Source organism: Heterocephalus glaber, unplaced genomic scaffold (assembly GCF_053883595.1).
Source record: "Heterocephalus glaber isolate CG9 unplaced genomic scaffold, H.glaber_assembly_v1.0 deba00001600, whole genome shotgun sequence".
Classification (NCBI taxonomy): domain Eukaryota; kingdom Metazoa; phylum Chordata; class Mammalia; order Rodentia; family Bathyergidae; genus Heterocephalus; species Heterocephalus glaber.
The window spans coordinates 10,122,317-10,142,431 of record NW_028258372.1 but is presented as its reverse complement, the minus strand read 5'-3'; the positions used below and the strand labels follow the sequence as shown (position 1 = coordinate 10,142,431).

General features: G+C 38.8%; 1 protein-coding gene and 1 pseudogene across 4 annotated transcripts in view; both read left to right on the top strand.

Moving 5' to 3' along the window:
- The first annotated feature begins 442 nt into the window (after nt 1-442).
- Nucleotides 443-20,115, top strand: part of Vamp4 (vesicle associated membrane protein 4) — a 47,132-nt gene continuing 27,459 nt past the window's right edge. Inside the window, exons 1-2 of one of the 4 annotated variants that reach the window (XM_087194123.1) lie at nt 443-562; nt 12,973-13,088. In XM_087194123.1, coding sequence (XP_087050249.1) covers nt 13,023-13,088 — 66 coding nt within the window. In that variant the 5' untranslated portion in view covers nt 443-562; nt 12,973-13,022. Of the gene's footprint in view, nt 563-8,868; nt 9,058-9,129; nt 9,317-12,972; nt 13,089-20,115 lie in introns of those variants that run through there. The other 3 variants (XM_087194122.1, XM_087194124.1, XM_004853438.3) reach the window with 3 other exon arrangements.
- On the top strand, nt 19,066-20,084 carry LOC101704472 (MICOS complex subunit MIC19 pseudogene; annotated as a pseudogene).

Below are 20,115 nucleotides of genomic sequence, written 5' to 3'. Positions count from 1 at the left end.
GACTGAAAATAAAGTCTAGACCTTTTGAACTGTATTATTTCTGACATCATAAAAAAAATAACATTTTGTGAAATCAGGGATTTACTTATGAAAACCATGAATTTTAGCTTGAAAGTTTTGCTTTTCTACATTAACAAAATGTTAAGTTTTTAAAATCATTTTCATTTGGTTCTACTGAAATTAATCAAAATTTCTTAGTTTAAAAAAGTCTCAGTTAAAAGTGAAGTAAATGCTATTTATAATCTGTTATGCCTTTTATCTAGCTGTTCCTCTAAAGGCTCATGCACTCATAGGTGGGGCTTTATGGAGCTGGCTGGATCTAGGGTGTGTGGTACTGGGATTAAGGGTGTGCAGTACTAAATTAGTCCACTGATTGGTTTAGCATAGGGTATGGATAATGGGAAGACCCAGTCTGGGTGTGGGTGCGGCATGAATGAGGTAAAAGGGAAAGGAAGGCTGCTTGCTGCCGGGCATGCCACGAGTTGTTTCTTCTCTGTAATGCCCTGTACCACGCCACCCCGCCTTACAGCCAGCCAACTATGGGCTGAAACTTCTACAAACTGTGAGTCAAAATAAACCTTTCTTCTTTTAACTTGTGGGTGTTGGGTATTTTGTCTCAGCAATGAGAAAAGTAACTAAGACACGATCCAAGTTTCTATATTACATCCATTGATCTAGACATCCGTCTTTTTTTTTTTTTTTTTTTTTTTTTGGTACCAGGGATCAAACTTGTGACCTTGCTCTTGTGAGGCAGGCAGTGGCACCACTGAGCTAAATCCCAGCCCTATACATCCCTTCTTTTCACTTTAAAAAAGTGATACTACAATGATACATTCAGCATACTTCATAGATGCAAAGTAATAATGTATCTCATTTTACTGGTGGAACTTTTTATTATAACATTGTATGATAATCTGAAATGCTTACTTGTACCTTTGCTTTAAACAATTAAAGTTTTCTACTTTATAAAAAAAATGTAAACGTGAACATCTCCAAGAGTATACTCTTAATATTGTGTTGCAGTAAACAGATACCAAAACATAAAGATGAGTTCTCTATCTAGATTTTTTAGGGCTGGGGATTTAGCTCAGTGCTTCTGGCTCCTGCTGTGCAAGCACAAGGTCCCGAGTTTGATCCCCGGTACCAAAATTCTTCAAAATAACCAGGCATAGTGGCACATGCCACTAACCCAGTGAGTTCACGGCCAGCCTGAACTATACAGTGAGACTCTGTCTCAAGAAAAAAAATTCTTCAAAATAATTCAAACCAAGATAAACTTCAAAATTTACTATCCTAACATTTTAGAAACTTGTTTTCTAGTTAACACTTAAAAAAATAATAATAAAATATTTTGCTTAGTTATACTTTATGAGTAAAACCTAAGTACAAAGTACCTCCAGGAAACAGATTAGGAAATCAACTTCTTTTTTTGTTTGTTTGTTTTTGGTACCAGGGATGAACTCAGGACTTTGTGCTTTCAAGGCAGGCAGCAGAATCACTGAGCTAAATCCCTGGCCCAGGAAATCAACTTCTGAACTTTAAAATAATCAAACTACTTCTGTTTCCTTTTATTCCTTTATTTTTGTAAGGCATAAATTTTTGCTCATATTCCTGTGTTCACTGTTCTATTGTCTTGAAATGCTAAAAGAAAATCAACACCAATAGGCCAAACTCTTCCTAACCAATCTATAAAATAATAAATCTATAAAATAAAACCAATAATAATAACTAGTAATAAATAATAACAAATAATAAAACCAATAATAATAACCAATCTATTAAATAATAAAACAGGGCAGACAAGTCAATCTATAAAAACTAGGGAAACTTTATATTGTCTTGTCTATATAAGAGCTTATGATACTCTTAGATGACAATAAAGAGGCGGAAATTTATTTTTTTTTCCTTTTGGTGCCTGGGAAATGAAAACATTAGTGAAAAAGTGATTGTTGTCAAGGTCTTGAAGCAAGCAAAATGCTTAGGCTTCCTGAGCCATGGGAATGCTAAAATACCCTTTTTGCTTTCATTCCTTGGATTATTTTTTCTCTTGTCTTTTCCTCTCAAAAATAAACTTTATATTATTAGAATCAATTCAATAAATATGTATCAAGTGCTTGATTTATGCAAGTTACTATGGAGGATAAAAGCAGTCTGAGTCCTTGATTTAAAGAAACAGGTAAAAATCACCAATGCTGTCTATCTTGTATCTTCACAGCTGCTGGACCATTCTTTTGTTCACCAGGCTGCTAAGCATGTTTGCTAAGGCATCTGTTTCAAACTTTCCTTTTCTTCTTTTTTTTTAAGAGTAGCAAAAATTTATTGAGAGAAAGAGAGCTTCTAAGAGGGACAGAAGGGGGACTGGAAAATGGGTTGCCCTGTTTCAAACTTTCTTAAAGCCCTCAATTCCATCACTGCTTCCTTGACACTTGGCAAAAGACTTTGCTGTTTTCACTGAGCATTTTGAAGCCATCTTAGGAGTTTATTTTCTCTTTTGCATTTCAAAATCTCTATAGCATCAGTAGCTTCCTTCCTTCGTTTCCAAGAGCATATTGTCTCTCCATCTTGCCCAGAATTCCCATCTTGCATTCTCAAACTGTCCTCCTCTCATCTTTGCACTGACATCACTCTGCCATTGTTTCTTTTTTTCTTTTTTAACCAAACCCAAAATTTTATTGGTACATTTTAGGTATACAGTATGCTGACATTCATTATTGGGAATTAGTACTTTTACATACTATATCTTGGTTCTTATTTTTTCCCCATTCCCCTGCCCGCCCTTCAACCTCTCCACCCCTTCCTATTTACAAAGACTTTGTTTCCATTTTTTCCTTTTCTCATATTCATTCCTTTCTCAGCATGGTTTTCATTTGCATCTCTCGAATGACCAGTGATGTTGAACATTTTTTTAAATGTTTATTTACTATTTCTACTTCTTTGTCTGAAAAATGTTGATTTCAGATGCCCATTTTTGGATTGGGTCTTTAAATCTGGAAGGTCTTAGTTTTGTAAGTTCTTTATATATTCAAGATAGTAGACCTTTGTCTGAGGAACAGCCAGTAAAAATTTTTTCCCACATTGTGGGTTGTCTCTTTACGCTGTTGGTGGTTTCTCTTGCTGTGCAGAAGCTTTTTAATAAGAAGAGATCCCACTTGTTGATTCTTTGTGCTAGTTCACGTGCGACTGAGGTTTTGTTCATGAAATCTTTTCCTACACCAGTGCACTGAATAAACTGGGTTTCAACTTGCCAGACGTTAAAAACTAGACCATGCACTAAACTAAAATCAAAATGGATTGAAGATCTAAATATTAAAACAGAAACACTAAACTGGCTGGAAGAGAGGATAGGTGAAACTCTTGAAGACATTGGTGTAGAAAAAGATTTCATGTTTCTTCTCAATTTGCATTTTCAATCTCACTTTCAAATTGGCCCCCTTCTCCTCATTAGTAAATATAACTTGCAGGAATAAGGCTATGTCTAGGAACAGTAATGACTTCCTCCTATTGCTATTCTTAAGATATAGAAGTATTCCTATTTGATTCAATTTGTGGTTTTAATTTAAACTCCCACAAGTATATTCATTCTATTATGCACTTGACTCTAAAATTGATTTCATTCAAATTCAATAATTGCTTAGTGCTATAGTTTGGATCTTAAATGCCCCCCTAAGGCCCATGTGTTGGAGGTGTTGCCCTCAAAAGGGATTGTGGGACCTCAGTCTCTTCCACTTTCTTTGCTTCCTGGCCATCATGAGGTAAGTAGCTTGCTCTACCACATGCTCCCTGCTGTGAAGTGTTGCCTCGAAACAGGGCCAAAAGCAATGGGACCAAGCAACCACTGACTGAAACCTTTGAAACCATAAACCAAAATAAAGCTTTCTTAAGATTATTTCAGGCATTTTATAAGAGTTATGGAAAGCTGACCAACACACTTAGACTTGTGTTTCTGTGAAAGAGTGTGCGTTCTCAGAGGACAGCAAACATCATTGACCATTTTTGCGTCTCTAGAATTTAGTAGAATACCTGTCACACATGTCTGACGGATGAGATGTTTCATTCTGATATAACACCCAAGATTAGTATTACTACCTTCAGCAAAAAATTAAAGGTGTATCTGACCTTCACCAGACTAAGCCTCCTAAATCAAGTGAGATCATCACAAAAAAGTAAGCTTGATAGATTCTACCTATAAGATGCTTTAAGAATAAACTGCCTAATTTCTATTTGAGGGAAAAGCACATGGCCTACTTAGATAAAATATTTATTTTACCTTATTTAAGCTTATAGCTTTTCAATATTTACTGATGTGTCTATTCTCTAACCTTGATCAAAATACACAATATCATCTCAGAACCTTGGTTTTCTGATCAATAAAATGAAGGAAATTATACTTAATGGGAGCACATTGTTGTGCAGAAATAACACACACTGATCACTGAGATAGTGCTTAAAAATAGGCATTTTCTAAATGGTGGTCATTTTTAATTTTCAGAGTAGTAATGATACAAAATCATATTATCATACTACAAATGCTTCCCTGCTGTGACCGTCTCTGTGGGAGGCAATTTCTCCAAGATAAAATTCTTGCAATATATCATGATATCAATAAATAAGAAGAGTTAGAGGAGAAACAAAGCACTTCTAAATGACTTACAATGTTACATCTAAAGTTTCATGGGGAAGGTTTCTGGGTATTCCTACTTCATTATACATATTTTTAAGAAAAAAAAGCTACAATCAAACCTGTCCTTAAAAATAAGATTCCATTTGATCCCCGGTACCAAAAAAAAAAAAAAAAAAGATTCCACTTAACCCACTTGCCCTGTTACTCATTATTCTCTAGTCTCTGTAAACTCTCTCAGTGATACCACAGAGGGTATAACGGAGATCACTGGGAAATTTTGAATATGAATGCTTTATTAGAAAACATTATTATATCAATGTTAAATTTTCTGAATTTGACAACTGAATTGTAGATAATGACCTTGTTCTTATGAAATACCTACTGAAGTATTTAGGGATAAAGAGGCATGATAGCTATAACTAGCTCTCAAATAATTGGGGTAGAGGTACATATTATAGAGGAAGAACAAAGAATAAAGTGAAATGTTACCAAGTCACAAAAGCTCTCTGACCTCATTTCTTCATCTGTTTGGAGAAAAAGGAATGCTGTTTTACTAACATGGTGAGTCATGAAATCCATTTATGAGTTGAGGCTTAGGAAAAAAATGATGATAACAAGTGAATCAGGATAAAAGTTTTACGACAGTTCTTTGTTTTTCTTTGGAAGGTTGACATTGTTTCAAAATCAAAACTAAAATTAACACTGTATTTACATAATACCAAGGCCCTCTGAGCACAAGAGGCCTGTGGTATATGAACTAAATGCACTTCCTCTCCAAGCTAGCTGAGCTAAGCTACATGTTTTCAAGAGTCAGTTTTTTGGGGCCAGGGATTTAGCTCAGTGTTTCTGCCGCTTTCCTCGCAAGTGGAAGGTCCCGAGTTCAATCCCCGGAAAAGAAAAGTCAGTTTTTTGGGGTTTTTTTGTTGTTTTGCTTTTTTAGAGAGGAAGGGGTTTATTTGGCTTACAGTTTGTAGAGATTTCAGTCCATAATCAGTCGACTCGAAGGCAGGGATAACAGGCATGGCAGAGCAGAAACAACATGGCGCACACAATGCAGCAAAGGTAACAGAGCTTCAGTTTATGGCAGCAAAAGACAGCAAAAGCACCAAGAGAGGTCAAGAGTCAGTTTATATTTGCACACTAAAGTTATATTTTCCTATTACATCTAAATATTTAAACTTATGAAATTCAAATATAAAGTCATTGCTTCTTTCAAAACTAAAATGATAAAAGTGAACAACAAACAAAAATTACTGCAGAACTACATATGGGTCAGGCAAATATATAAAACTTTTGAGAAAAATTGTGTAGACTGGGCTGGGGATTTAGCTCAGTGGTGCCGCCGCCTGCCTCGCAAGCGCAAGGTCCCAAGTTCAGTCCCTGGTACCAAAAAAAACCTTGCAAAATATTTTATAGAGGGCTGAGGATTTAGCTCAGTGGTTTTGCCACTTGTTGCACAAGCGCAAGGACCTGAGTTCGATCCCTGGTACCAAAAAATATATATATATTTTATAGAACACTTTCATACAACGTGTATATCTATGGGACAAATTTTACAAGCAGAATTGTTAGATCAAATGAACCTCATATAACATTTGGACATATTTTGTTACCCTGAATTTTAAAATGTTTGTATGGGGGGGGGTGGTTTTAGCTCAGTGGTTCCACCGCCTGTCCTGCAAGTGCGAGGACCCGAGTTCGATCCCTGGTACAAAAAACAAACAAAATAATAAAATGTTTGCATCAATTTACATTCCTCCTGACAAAATATTTGAGAATGTTTGTTCCTCCTACCCTATTCCCAAACCCCCAATACACACACTCCCAACACTTATCACATTTTTGACCTTTGCCATTTAACACAAAGGATCAAACTGTCAAAATCAGATTCAAATCAGATATCTTTCTCAGTATCAAGCATTTCTAATAAGTCCCAAGAATACTAGTAATCAAAAGCTTCTAACTGATTTATACTATTTCTTTTTCATATGACACAATAGCAACAAAATACAGAAAGCTGGAAAGTAAATTACCCCAAATGGCAATACCCCAGCAGACTTGAGAAAGAGGAACCCTAAGCAGGTCATGAAGCAACCTGATATACACAACTGAACCCTGAATAAGGCTCAGGAGTGGGAAGCATGAGGTGATGTTGGAAATGACAAAGAGTCTGCTTAAGAATCAGCTGCTCTGATTCCATTTCCCAAACCAGCAGAAGCTCAGAGATTTGGTCATGGAGGAGGGCACAAAACAGATTCTTTAGCTAAGACAGCAGGTCCACTTAAGGGTGAATGAAAGTCTTGTGTTGAAAAGATAAAATTTTAAAAAATGAGGACTGCTATTGGAATAACTGGATTTCATGAGGAAATAAGTTGACTAGAGTTCTGACTCCTAGCTCAATGCTGTTTATGATCTGTCAGGCTTACTAGTGTATTTGATTCATGTTAACTGAAAAATGACAAAATTTGGGGGATAGTCAAAGGGACACTGTTCAGGTGATTAAAGGGTAGGGCTTGAATATCCCTACCCTAAGAAATCATACCAAAATAATCAGTAGAACTAAAGAATTATGGATAAAATTAAAGTCAGAATATTAATAAAAGCTGTACAGTGAGTGACAATGTCTGTATGGCTCAATAATCACACTGCCTTAAGCTGTCAGCATAGAGCTGAGGCTGTAATTGGCTAAGGCAACAAAGCAGAGGAACCCCTCATAATAAGCAAATACACAGATATAAAATCAACTTTAGGAGAAAAAAAAATAACTTTTGGATCATCTTTGCAGTCAGAGGTAGCATCACCGTCATGCTCAGGCAGAGATACAAACTAAGAAGCTTCCCTCTTGGGTGGGCCATTTCAGTCCAAGTCAGCCACGTTCTACAAGTAATAGGTTCACAGCCACTGAGTGAGTCTCATACTAGGTTTTCAGAAGCTTTAATTTACAATCCCATTGCTCACTGTTTCTGAATATGCCAGACCAATTAAGTCAGAATCGGAGTAGTCCTTGGACATTAAAAGCTTTCCATGTAATATAACTCCAAGCTTTTCCACGTGATTCACCTAGAGTTGAGCAACACTGCTTTAGCCAAGGCATCTTTCAATTACCATATTTTTAAATCACAACCACTACCAACCCAAATGGGGGGGGGGGCGACAGACAGGACTATTCTCTCCCTTTCCAGTCTCCCAGAGATTCCCTCCTCTTGTTCTCGTCTTTCAAATTTTATTTTATTGATACATTTTAGGTATACAATATAATGACATTCATCATTGGAAATTTGCACCTTTACATAATCTCTCTTGGTTCTTATTTTTTCCCCATTCCCCTGCCCTCCCTTCAACCTCTCCACCCCTTCCTATTTACAAAGACTTTGTTTCCATTTTTTCCTTTTCTCATATTAATTCCATTCCCTTCTTTCCTTTCCCCCACCCCTCCCACTTCCCCTTTGCTTCCTATTTCACATTATCTATTATACCTTTTATTATTATTATTATTATTTTTTTTTGGTACCGGGGATCGAACTCAGGACCTTGCTCTCGCAAGGCAGGCGCCCGAACCACTGAGCTAAATCCCCAGCCCTATTATACCTTTTAGTCTTTATTTACACTTTCAGTTTCTCACATTAGAGAAACTATTCGGTATTTACACATGTGTGTCCTATTTATTCTTGTCTTATTCTTAAACACCGTTTCTTAATTCTATACCTTTATAAAGTAACTGGAACAGTATTTCAGACAGTTAAAACGCTGTATGAACAAAGGACTGAAATATTAAATTAAAAACACGTGTAGTAAATAAATTATTTTTAATGAGTTAAATAATCCAGCCAGGGTTCAAGAGAAAGGGATTTTTAAAAAAAGGAATTATTTGGATTTCTATGCCCAGCTGCTTCAGGCTTGGAAGTTTAAATCGATATTATACCAAATAGACGGGGGGGGGGCAGCGGAATGGTTGCGCAGGGTGATTTCCCACGAGAAACCTGAAGGCTGCGGGGTCTAGATCTGGTTACGTTACGACCAAGGAATAAAGGGGGAAGACCGCTGAATCCCGGCCCCAATCCTGGCCACACAGGCAATGTAAATTGAAGATGTCATCTCTGGACCAGAAGTTACTGCTGTCTAAATGAGCAGACAGGACTAGCAACCCTTAACAGGTCTCTTCCAGTCGGACCGATTCTGTAAACAAGGACCCGAAGGAGATCTTTCCACCGCTCCACTGCACTTTCTCAGCCCGGGGACAGGCCTGACCCCAAGCACCACCTTTTAACCACCTGTCAACCCGTCACCAACCTCAGCGCCCCGCCCTGGAGCTCCCTCTACCACCCTTGAGCGCATTCCGCGCTGGCGATCCGGGTCTGGACCTGGAGAGCCAGCTGTTCTTCCCCACAACAGTACAACCCCGAGGATCCGGATCTCCCGTCCGAGTCCTCTTCAAGGTAAAGAAAGGAGGACGAATCGATTCCTTCGACTATCCCCGTGGCCCGGCCCCGCCCCCTCGCCTGTGCCAGGCCGCAGAGCACCGATCGGCTGGATGAGCGGGGGCGCAGCTCCGGCGCAGCGGCCGTCGCCGGGTGCGCGCCCACTGTGCCCCTCCTGTCCGTTCGCCGGTCTTCCGCGGCTCCCCGCTCCTTTCCCCGGCCGCCTGCCCGCCGCAGGCTGCCCGAGAGAGCTGCCGGGAGCTCCCGGGAGCCTCAGGTACTGGCGCCGGCCTGCTCCCCGCGGGAGGGGCAGGTGTGAAGAGGAAGGTGACGGGAACGACGCCCCTGCCCGCCAGTCGGGCTGGCTCTGGCCTCGGAGCCGGGAGGGAGCCCCGAGCGGGGAGGCCCGGGGCGGGGGCGCTGTGAGGAAGGAAGACGTGCACCGGGGCGCAGGTGGCGGCGGTGGAGAGGAATGAGATTGGAATTGAGGGGCGCCCTGGGGAGGTGGGAAGAGAAGAGTGCCCGGGCTGGGAGGCAGCCTGGCACGGGATGGGTATCTTGGGACGGGAAAGGCCAGAGTTAGGAGCAGATGTTGGGGTACGTGGCCTGGTGTGATAGATTGGGGGCAGAGAGATGTGAACGGAGCTGCCAGTTAGAGTAGACGGAACTGATTCTTTATTCAAGGGCTCAGGAGAAAGAGCGCCAACCTTGCTGTGTTCCTGATGCCCGGCAGGTGGGGATGAATCATTACACTTGACAGGTTTTGCGAGTCTGTGTCTGTCATCTCCAGTCTGTGTCCCTCTGAGTAACTATTTCTGTGAAACTGGCCCCAGCCAAGACGCTGATGAGAAATGAAGAAGTGGAGTAGGAAAGGGATGGTGGCTGGAAAAGGAAAGCCTATGCCCAGATGCAAGCTTTTTGTGAAATGAAATACAGAGGGGGGTGTTGTTATTGTTGTTTTGTAAAGCAAAAAAGCCAGCATTTATTAAAGAATAGGTTACAAGTTTAAATGTGTAATTGAATAAAGAAGGCACTACAGAAATGCATATGTGAAATTTTAAGCATATGATGATGGTTTGAGGGGCATAGGGGGTTAGAGCTTAAGTAAATTGTGTGGTGGTGTTTACCTTCAATATGGAAATATATCTGCAGTGCTCTCATATTTACACACACACACACACACACACACACACACACACACACACACATATATTTCAGTTACCTGAACTGACAAGTGTTTTTTGTAGAAGAAATCTTAGGCAGAATATGTACAATTCTAATTTCTGAGCACCGTTTATTTCTACTAGTTGTTTGGTACAAATATCATCAGTTGCCCACTTGATCAACTACATCAGGTGTAGCCAATTAATTTGCCTGCTGCTTTCCTGATGACTTTTCTATTTGTCAGACCTGAGTATCTTGCCCTTCTGAAATTGATCCAATGGGACCTGAATATGAGATTTGCTCTTCATTAAAGTTTTAGCTTTACTATATGTCTCATAAAGGCATTATATAAATCTATCAGTTGTTTGCTGAGGGTTGGGGAGCCCCTTTGTAGGGTTTTAAATATAAATAAAATACAGATATAATGAAAAGAAAAGCTCAAGTTCTTCAATTATTTGCTTTGTCATCTGTTTTTCCATGCATGCTGTAACATTCTGCATGAATGAATTAATCTGAAATCAAAGCATGAGGAATAAAGTGGTCCAGATGTACGTGACAGAAATATTGGGGAATGAAGAACTCTAGAGCTCTTACTTAGAGGAAGGAAGAATTTGGTTTGTGTTTCAAGTGGTTCAGTTTCTGGCTTGCAAGCATTTTATCAAAGAAAAGTATTTGTGTTTGTTTTGACTGGAAACTGAATTAAAATACTACTTATTTGATTTATAGAACTATAACCTGATCTTGTTTATTGTTTCTTTCTTTAGTGTATAATATTAACCAACAAACTAATGGCTAGCTATACCTGATTCAGACATCTTAGAGGTATTTCTTCTTGTGGAAGAAGATAGAGGTCTACTGGGTTGTTACAAGGAACTATGTCTTTCTAGAAGAGAATTGTGTAACCCAATAGTAACTAATTGAATAAATGCTAAAACTGAGGATGCATAGCCCTTGATTTAAGGGTTATGTCTCTCTGTTTCAATGAATGAAGGAACTATCACTATTACATATCTTTACTAAGCCTTAGTTTTCTGTGATTTCTTAGTGCCTACTTCAGGGTGTCCTAAAGAATAAAAGAGAAAATGCATGTGTAACTCTGAGGACAGAAATGTTTCCATATTACTGAAAAAATGCATATATATTTGTGTCCAGCACGAAGGACACATTCACTACATCTTAACTCTTCTGAATTCCTAGATATTCAGCCATCATCTGGTCCAAAATACTGAAAATTCACATTAGCACAGGACAGCTTTTTTTTCAAGAAAATTTTGATTATGTTGCATACTCAAGCACTTTCCTAGAAAAATCACCGTGCTTATTAGCATATAAAAGGCTGTGAGGCTGGCTTTGTTTAACCCAGTTGTTTTAATATACAAAAAACAAATTGTATCTCCTCTTTCACAATACAGAACACTTCTGTGACCCCAAAATATGTGGAAATCTTTTCCCCGCCCCAAAGTAAGCAGTGTTGCAGCAGATTCTCCAGATTATATCAGCTGGATATGTTTTAATTTAATTCACTCCTGATGCTGTCTACCTGGAGATAGCATCAGATCCCACTGTTTGAGGGCTCAGTGCCACGAGGCTGCCCCCCCCCCTGCACTACTGATGCCTATTACAGACCCCAGGTTGTGAAACTTGTGCTACTGATTAACCAGCTATTAACTGGGTGCTCACAGTTCCTTTTTTGGGTTCAGTTAATTTGCTAAAGTAGCTCATACAGCTCAAGGAAACAGTACTTACATTGACTGGTTTATTATGAAGGATATTACAAAGGATACAGATAGTCAGATGGAATAGGTGCATAAGGCAAGGTATGGGAGAAGGAGCTTAGAGCTTCCATGACCCCGTGAGGCATACCACCCACCGGAACCCTGTCCTCTTTCATAAGAATGAAAGCTTCATTAGTAGCCATAATGGATTATAACATTGGCCATTAGCAACCAGATAGCCCGTCTGTCTTCCCTAGAGGTTGGGAGTGGAGTAGGGCTGAAACATCCAACTCTTTAATCATGCTTTGGTCTTTCCTGTGAGTAGTCCCCATTCTGAAGCTACTTAGGAACTGTCAGCCGCTGGTCATCTCATTAGCAAAAACAAAACAAAAAACTCACATATCACTCTGGGGAGAGTCTGAGAGTTTTACGAACTATATGTGAAGAAACAAAAGGAAGACCTAAGATAGGTAGGCAGGAGGGTTAGATAAATAGGTGGATCTCAATATTAAATACTTTAATATACATACATAATCACTATATTATATATCACAGTATCACACCAGTACTTGCCAAACATAGCCCTTTTCATGGAGCACCTGTGGGACGATAGTTTACAGATGACTTTGCATGTGCTATTTGATACGACTGTCCCAACTCCATCTAGAAGCATAGGAATCACTATTCTAGAGATGAGGAAACTGAGTCATTGCTTGCACAACTAACTGAAAGTGAGAGACCTAGAAGTTCACTGCTATCTTCTGACTCCAAGTTAAAATCATAAAGCATTTCAACATTTACACAGAACCTCCTCCTATTTACCCACTTTTCACATGATCTACTTTTTCATTTTATAAAATCCTCAGTTTACTCATTTTCCCATTCATCTTCTTAGGGAAGTTGCATGCGTCAAACCTAGTAAGGAGGCCTGGGTCATTGGAGTGGAGCAGTCAGAAAAGTGAGGGGAGAGCCCACCAGACAGGAGGTTGAACACTTAAATTCTTCATCCTGTCGCTAAAGTTTCAAACCTACTGAAATTTATTTTATCCTTCAGGTGGTGGTTACTTTACTGGGAACTAGAGAAGTACTGCAGGAGTAAAAAGTATGCCTCCCAAATTCAAGCGCCACCTAAATGATGATGACGTCACTGGTTCTGTGAGAAGTGAAAGGGTAAGTGCAAAATCTGAAGCTTTGGAAAAAGAAAGATTCAAAATATGTTTTCATTCCTTTTTTTGTTTTAGTTTTTGTTTTTTTTTGGTTTTTCTTGGTTTTTTGAGACAGAGTCTCACTTTGTAGTTCAGGCAGGCCCTGAACTCACTCTGTAGCCCAGGTTAGTCTTGAACTCCTGGTGCTCCTCCTGCCTCTGCCTCCTGTGTGCTGGGATTACAGGCGTGCTCCCTTTTTAAATAATAGAAAAAAATCTACAGCTTATGGCTATTGTGTCCTAAAGGGTCATGGCACATACCCCAAGACAAAAGACAGGTTAACAAGAGAAAAGTGTGAAGATTTATTTGATCATAGTTCTACATGACACTGGAGCCTTGAGATTGAAGACCTCAAAACCCAGCATGAACTGTCCATTTTTATGCTTAGCAAGGATAGCTGTTTACAAATGTGATTGGACAAAAGGGATATTATCTAATAGTGATAGCCTGGGGGGAGGGAGGGAAACCCAGCAAGGCCTGTCCATTCAGATTCTTCTTGGCCTCTCTGTATCGTTCCTTCCTTCTGAGTACTGGGTAGGACTCTTTCTGCAATGGAGGTCTTATGACCTACAATTAAACAGGGTCACAATCCAAAAATAGGCATCTGAAATGAACAGACATTTCTCAGACAAAGAAAGTAGAAATAGCAAATAAACATATGAAAAAATGTTCAGCATCACTGGTCATTGGAGAGATGCCAATGAAAACAACGCTGAGATTCCACCTCACCCCAGAAAGAATGGCTGCTATCATGAAATCAACCAATAACAAATGCTGGCAGGGCTGTGGGGAAAGAGGAACCCTGCTCCACTGCTGGTAGGAGTGTAGACTGGTGCAACCACTGTGGAAATCAGTATGGAAATACCTCAAAGAACTAGGACTGGAAGTCCCATTTGACCCAGCTATTCCCCTGCTGGTGTCTTCTCCAAAGAAATAAAAGAATCATACCACAATGATATATGTGCACCCATGTTCATAGCAGCACAGTTTGTAACAGCTAAAACTTGGAAGCAGCCCAAGTGCCCATCAACTGGAGACTGGATAAAGAAAATGTGTTCTTTTTTATAAAATGGAGTACTACTCAGCCATAAAAAATGAGAAATTAGAGACATTTATAGCTAAATAGATGCACATTGAGGCGATACTCTTAAGTGAAATAAATAGGACACATGTATAAATACCAACTAGTTTCTCTAGTGTGAGAAACTGAGAGTGTAAATAAGGACTAAAATGTATAATAGATAATGTGAAATAGGAAGAAAAGGGGCAAAGGGGAAGGGGAAGTGGGAGGGGTAGATGAGAGGAAAGAAGGGAATGGAATCAATATGAGAAAATGGAAACAAAGTCTTTGTAAATAGGGAGGGATGGAGGAGTTGAAGGGAGGGCAGGGGAAGGGGGAAAAATAACCAAGAGAGATTATGTAAAGGTGCAGATTTCCAATGATGAATGTCATTATATTGTATACCTAAAATATACCAATAAAATTAATTTTTACAAAAAGCAGAGTCAGAGGATGCTTTTATGGCCAACTCTTACATGGAAAGGTAGAAGATTGGGGTAGTATTTTTGAGTTTTATGACTAGCTTTGAGGAGCAGGGGTTCTGGTTTCTATGACACACTTTGGGAAAGAGAAATCTGAGTTTCTATGACTTGCCTTGGGGAAAATGAGGGTGAGAGACAGGAAAAGATCAGAGACAAACTTTCCTACTGAGGCAGCTTCTGAGTCCTTCACTTTGGTGTACCATTTTCTGAGCCACAACACTATAATCTTATTTTCTTCATAGGAAACATATTAAAAAGATTGATGGCTCAACTGAATTCTATTTCCATTTTTGATCAAAACATTATGTTCAGTTTCTTTCAAATCCTTCAAGGAAAAATAATTGGGGGCGGGGGTACCAGGGATCAAACTTGGGACCTTGCACTTGTGAGGCAGGTAGCTGCACCACTGAGCTAAATCTCTGGCCTGAAAATTTTATACAAATAGACAGCTTACACAGAACTCTGAACCTAAATGTATTTATTTGGTTTCAGAATTTTTCAGCTTGAAGAAAATTAAGTGCAAATTACACAACAGCTTAGGCCAGCACCTCCAAATATACTAATATTTCTTAATGAAATGTATGATTATCTAACTAAATATGTAAATAAATTAGCTATCATCAGTGCAGGTCAAGTTTTCCTCCAAATGAGTTTTGATGCCAAACTTAGCAATATCTGTGGCTTACAGAAGTTTTTAGATTTTGGAATTGTAGATAATGAATTCTAGACCTGTAATTGTTTTCATAGTCCAGAATATCTTTTATATAATACTTCAAATCTAGTTCATTCCAAATATTCTACATAAATATGTATAACTCTAGAAATTAGGGGCTGGGTATAAGTCAGTGGTAGAGTGCTTTGTCTAGCATGCAGCAGGGCCTTGGTTCATTTCCTAGCACCTTAAAGAAAAAGAAGCAGAAAGAAAGGAAGGGAAAGGGAAAAGGGGAAAGGGAAGAAAGAGGAAGGGAGAAAGAGAACTCTGGAAATTACTGTATGCAGTACTTTGGAAGACAACATTTGATATTATGATTATTATAGAGAGATTACTTTTAGAATAAGTGCTAAACATATATTTAAATCAGTATTATTTTTCTTTTTTATCTAACAATCTGAAACCCTCCCTCATTTTCTTTCTTATCATTATTTCATTCACTGATTCATTGAATAAATATTTATTGACCACCTACATACAATGTGCCAGGTGTTGTGTTAAAACCCAGAGGACATGGGTGTGCTCACTGCCCTTAGAGAGCTTTTAGTCCACCTGACTTTCTTTTATATGCTCTTTTTTTTTTTTTTTAATTTCCAACTTTGGAACCTAAAAACCTCATATTATCCACTCTGCCCAACATTTTATCAGTTAGAATTATCTTTTAATGCAACCCCAAAAAGTTTTGTCTTTCTATTCCAACTCTTCCATATTTTTGTTGTTGTTGTTGTTGTTGTAGTAATGGGAAGTAGAACCCACCAAAAGATTAATTGCTAGTTTTTTTGTTTTTGTTTTTGTTTTTAATTTGCAATACTGGGCTACATCCTCCACTGATTTTGTTTGTTCGGTGTTTCGGGGGGTTTTTTTAGTCTTGCATAGTGTTAAGTAGTCTAGGCTGGCTGACCCAAGTAGCTGGAATACAAGTATAGGCCACCATGCCCGGTACTAGATTTTATTTGTTTGTTTGTTTTGTTACTGGGGATCGAACTTGGGACCTTGTGCTTTCGAGGCAGGCAGTGAAACCACTGAGCTAAATCCCCAGCCAGTACTAGATTTTTTTTTCCTGATACAAATATAGAGCCCAGGCTTTTAAAAATAAGCTTTTTATATATTTAAAAATGTAAAATGCACCAGGTACCACACACCTGTAATCTCAGCAGTCTTCAAGGCTGAGGCAGGAGAATCAAAAATTTGAGCTCAGACTGGGCAACTTAGTGACCTAGGTGAGAATCTGCCTCAAAATAAAAGAACATAGTCTCAATCAGTTCTCCTAATGAGACTGTAACTGTTGTTTTCTCTCTACATTGTGATTTGATTACTGCCACAATTTGTTGTATAAATGGGATGTTGGATGCCACCAGAACTTGATAAAATTGACAGTGTAAATAGAGGCTTCCTATTGGATATTTATCAGATTATGAGGTTTGGTAACTGGTATAATTATCTGTAATTACTTTTTAAAATTTTGTTCTTTTCTCTTACAATTTTTATAGCTTTATTGAGAAATAATCCATATAACTTACAATTCACCTATTTTAGGACATTTTCGTTATTCCTAAAAGAAACTCTGTACCCTTTAGCAGTCATCAGTCGCCCCATTCTCTTCATCCCCTCAGCCCTAGACAGCCAAAAGCCTACTGATTTACTTATTTGGGACATTTTCTATAAATTAAATAATATAATTTGTAGCTTTTTGTGGCTGTCTTCTTTAACTTAGTTTAATGTTGTCAGTGTTGTTCGATCAATACTTTATTCCTTTTTAGTGCTGAATAAAATCCCATTGTGCAAGTGTACCCCATTTAGTTATCTATTCAATAGTTGGTGGACATTTGAGTTGTGGTTATTACGAATACTCCTGCTAAGACTATTAGCGACCAAATATTTGTTTGAACATATGTTTTCCTTTCTCTTAGGTACATACCCGTAAGTGGAATGACGGGGTATCTCAATAACCTAATGCTCAACCCTTTAAGGAACTGCTGAACTGTTTTCAAAGTGGTTGCACAGTTTTTCCATTCCCACCAGCAATGTGTGAGGGCTCCAGCTTCTCCACATCCATATCAACACCTGTTGTTACTGCCCGTATTGAGTGTGAAGCAGGGTCTCACTTATCCCCTTATACTTTTGTGACATTGAATCCCTAACACTCATGTTCATTCAATGAGTGTGTGGAAAGCACAGGTTTTCATGTATTTTTCTCAGTGTACAACCCTAATAAACATACTTTATATTTAGTATCATCTTTTAAAAAACAAATTGAATCATAAACCATTTTGTTCTTGTAACTTTAGTAGCCTTTGGTTTACATATTTTGAAGCTATATTGTTAAGGTATATAAACATTCATTGCTGTTAAATCTGCTTGGTGGATTGTGCATTTTGTCATTGGAAAGTCTTATTAGATTGTTTAACAATCTGTCCTAACAATTTTTTTCTCTTTTTTTGTGGTACCAGGGATTGAACTCAGGACCTTGCGCTTGTGAGGCAGGCACAGTGCCACTGAGCTAAATCCCTGACCCTAAAATTTCTTTTTAAATCACTAACTTTTAACAATGTCTTTGTCAGAATTTGTTGATATATCTTTTCTATTCCCTTTGTCTACCTCCCCCTTCATTATTCAACATTTGTTTTAGGTGAATTTCTTGTGAACAGATATTAGTGGTATTTTTAAAAATTCCAGTCATAATGTGGTTTTTGTTTTGAAAGAGACACACTCAGACCATTCCCATTTGTGGTGAGAACTCATACATTCTGACTTGTTCTGTACCAGCTGGCCCCTCTGCCAGCAGTGAATGTTCTCCACCCTGATCTGTAGCTGGCTCTTTGTTATCCTTTGGGTCTCAGCTTAAGTTTTACCTTTTCAGAATGATTTTCCACGGCAGCCTAATCTCTTGCAGTCCCCCTGTCACTTTTTGTCCCATCACTGCTTAAATTCTCAGCATAACATGGAGCACAGTCACATTTTTTCTGTGATGGCTAAGACCTGTCTTGTTCAAAGCTGGTACTTGGCTACTTAAAACAGTTTCTAGCACATAGAAAATGCTCAGAAATACTTAGGGCATATTGACTGCGTCCTTCTTTCATTTTTTATTCATTATATTATTTTACATAGATTATATCTATGTAAAAATGATACTCTTTGTATTCTTATAGTTTCCCTCTTTTTCTTTATGCCATTTGCTGGGCTGTTTTTCCTCATTTCTCATTTCCCTCTAGAGCCACTAAGCAGTTTAGCAATTTTACTCCCTTTCTCCATTCCTCTATCTCTTTTGTTAATAACTTTATATTTTAGCAGTAATGTTTAAACTATGTTTTCTGTCACCACACCAAAAGCTGTGCACTTCCCACTGCCTTACTCTTTCCAGCGCTGTCCCCTTCCTTCCTTCCACTTCTCACCAAAATGAACATAGGAGTGTGCTTTTGCCTCCTCACTTCACCCTCCCACTCCCAGCTTCTGAGCTTTGTTAGGAAAAGTTTTGGCTTTTTAAAACTTTCCTTTTATTGTACCTTTTCTTTTTCAATAGCTTTATTTTACGTGTAGTACAATCACATTATCATCAACCATTTAAGTTTGGCCACACATTTTATTAGATTCTTTGATTGTATTCATTTCTATCTTAAGATCTTCATTTTATTTTGGCTGGTATAATTCCTACAGTAATTTCCTTAAAAAGGCACATGGGTGAAGTATTCATTTCCTATTCTGTAAAAAAAAATTATTACAGCATGGGCCCTGAAGTGCTCATGGGTCCACGGTAGGACTCTGCGGGACAGAGGCAGGAGCCATGGGCGGGACCGCCAGTAGGCGCCGGGTCGCCTTTGAGGCAGGCGAGAATGAGAACATCACCGTGGTGAAGGGCATCCAGCTTTCAGAAAATGTAATTGATCGAATGAAGGAATCCTCCCCATCTGGTGTGAAGTCTCAGCGGTATTCTGGTATTTATGGTGCCTCAGTTTGTGATGAAGAATTGAAGAGTGTCTGAAGAACTGGCATTGGAGCAAGCCAAGAAGGAATCTGAGAATCAGAAACAACTAAAGAAAAGCAAAGACCTAGACCGAGAGAGGGCTGCAGCCAATGAGCAGTTAACCAGAGCTATCCTTCGAGAGAGGATATCAAATGAAGAACGCTCGAAGGCAAAGCACTTGGCTAAGCAGCTGGAAGAGAAAGACCGAATGATAAAGAAGCAGGATGTGTTCTACAAAGAGCAGCTGGCTAGACTGGAGGAGAGGAGTTCAGAGTTCTACAAAGTTACCACTGAGCAATATCAGAAAGCTGCTGAAGAAGTAGAAGCAAAGTTCAAGCGGTATGATTATCATCCAGTCTGTGCTGATCTGCAGGCCAAAATCCTCCAGTGTTACCGTGAGAAAACCCACCAGACCCTCAGCTGCTCTGCTCTGGCTAACCAGTACATGCACTGTGTTAATCATGCCAAACAGAGCATGCTGGAGAAGGGAGGATAAAATCAACTTTAGAACATGCAAAACTTTAATTCCAGAAGTGGAACATTTTTTTTCTGAGTAAGCAAATAATGCACTTAAAAAGAGAAGACCACTAAAGAGAAGCACCAGAAAATGAATTCAACAGAATCGTATCATGTTTTGATCCACAACAGTTTGAGAAGCCAAGGTCTAGATCAGGAATCAGTCATCAAAGGACACTGTTCTGTTCCAGTAAACCCAATTTATGAAAAAATAAAAGAGAAGGGCAGTGCTCTCCACCTTTTTGTACTTTCTATTCCACT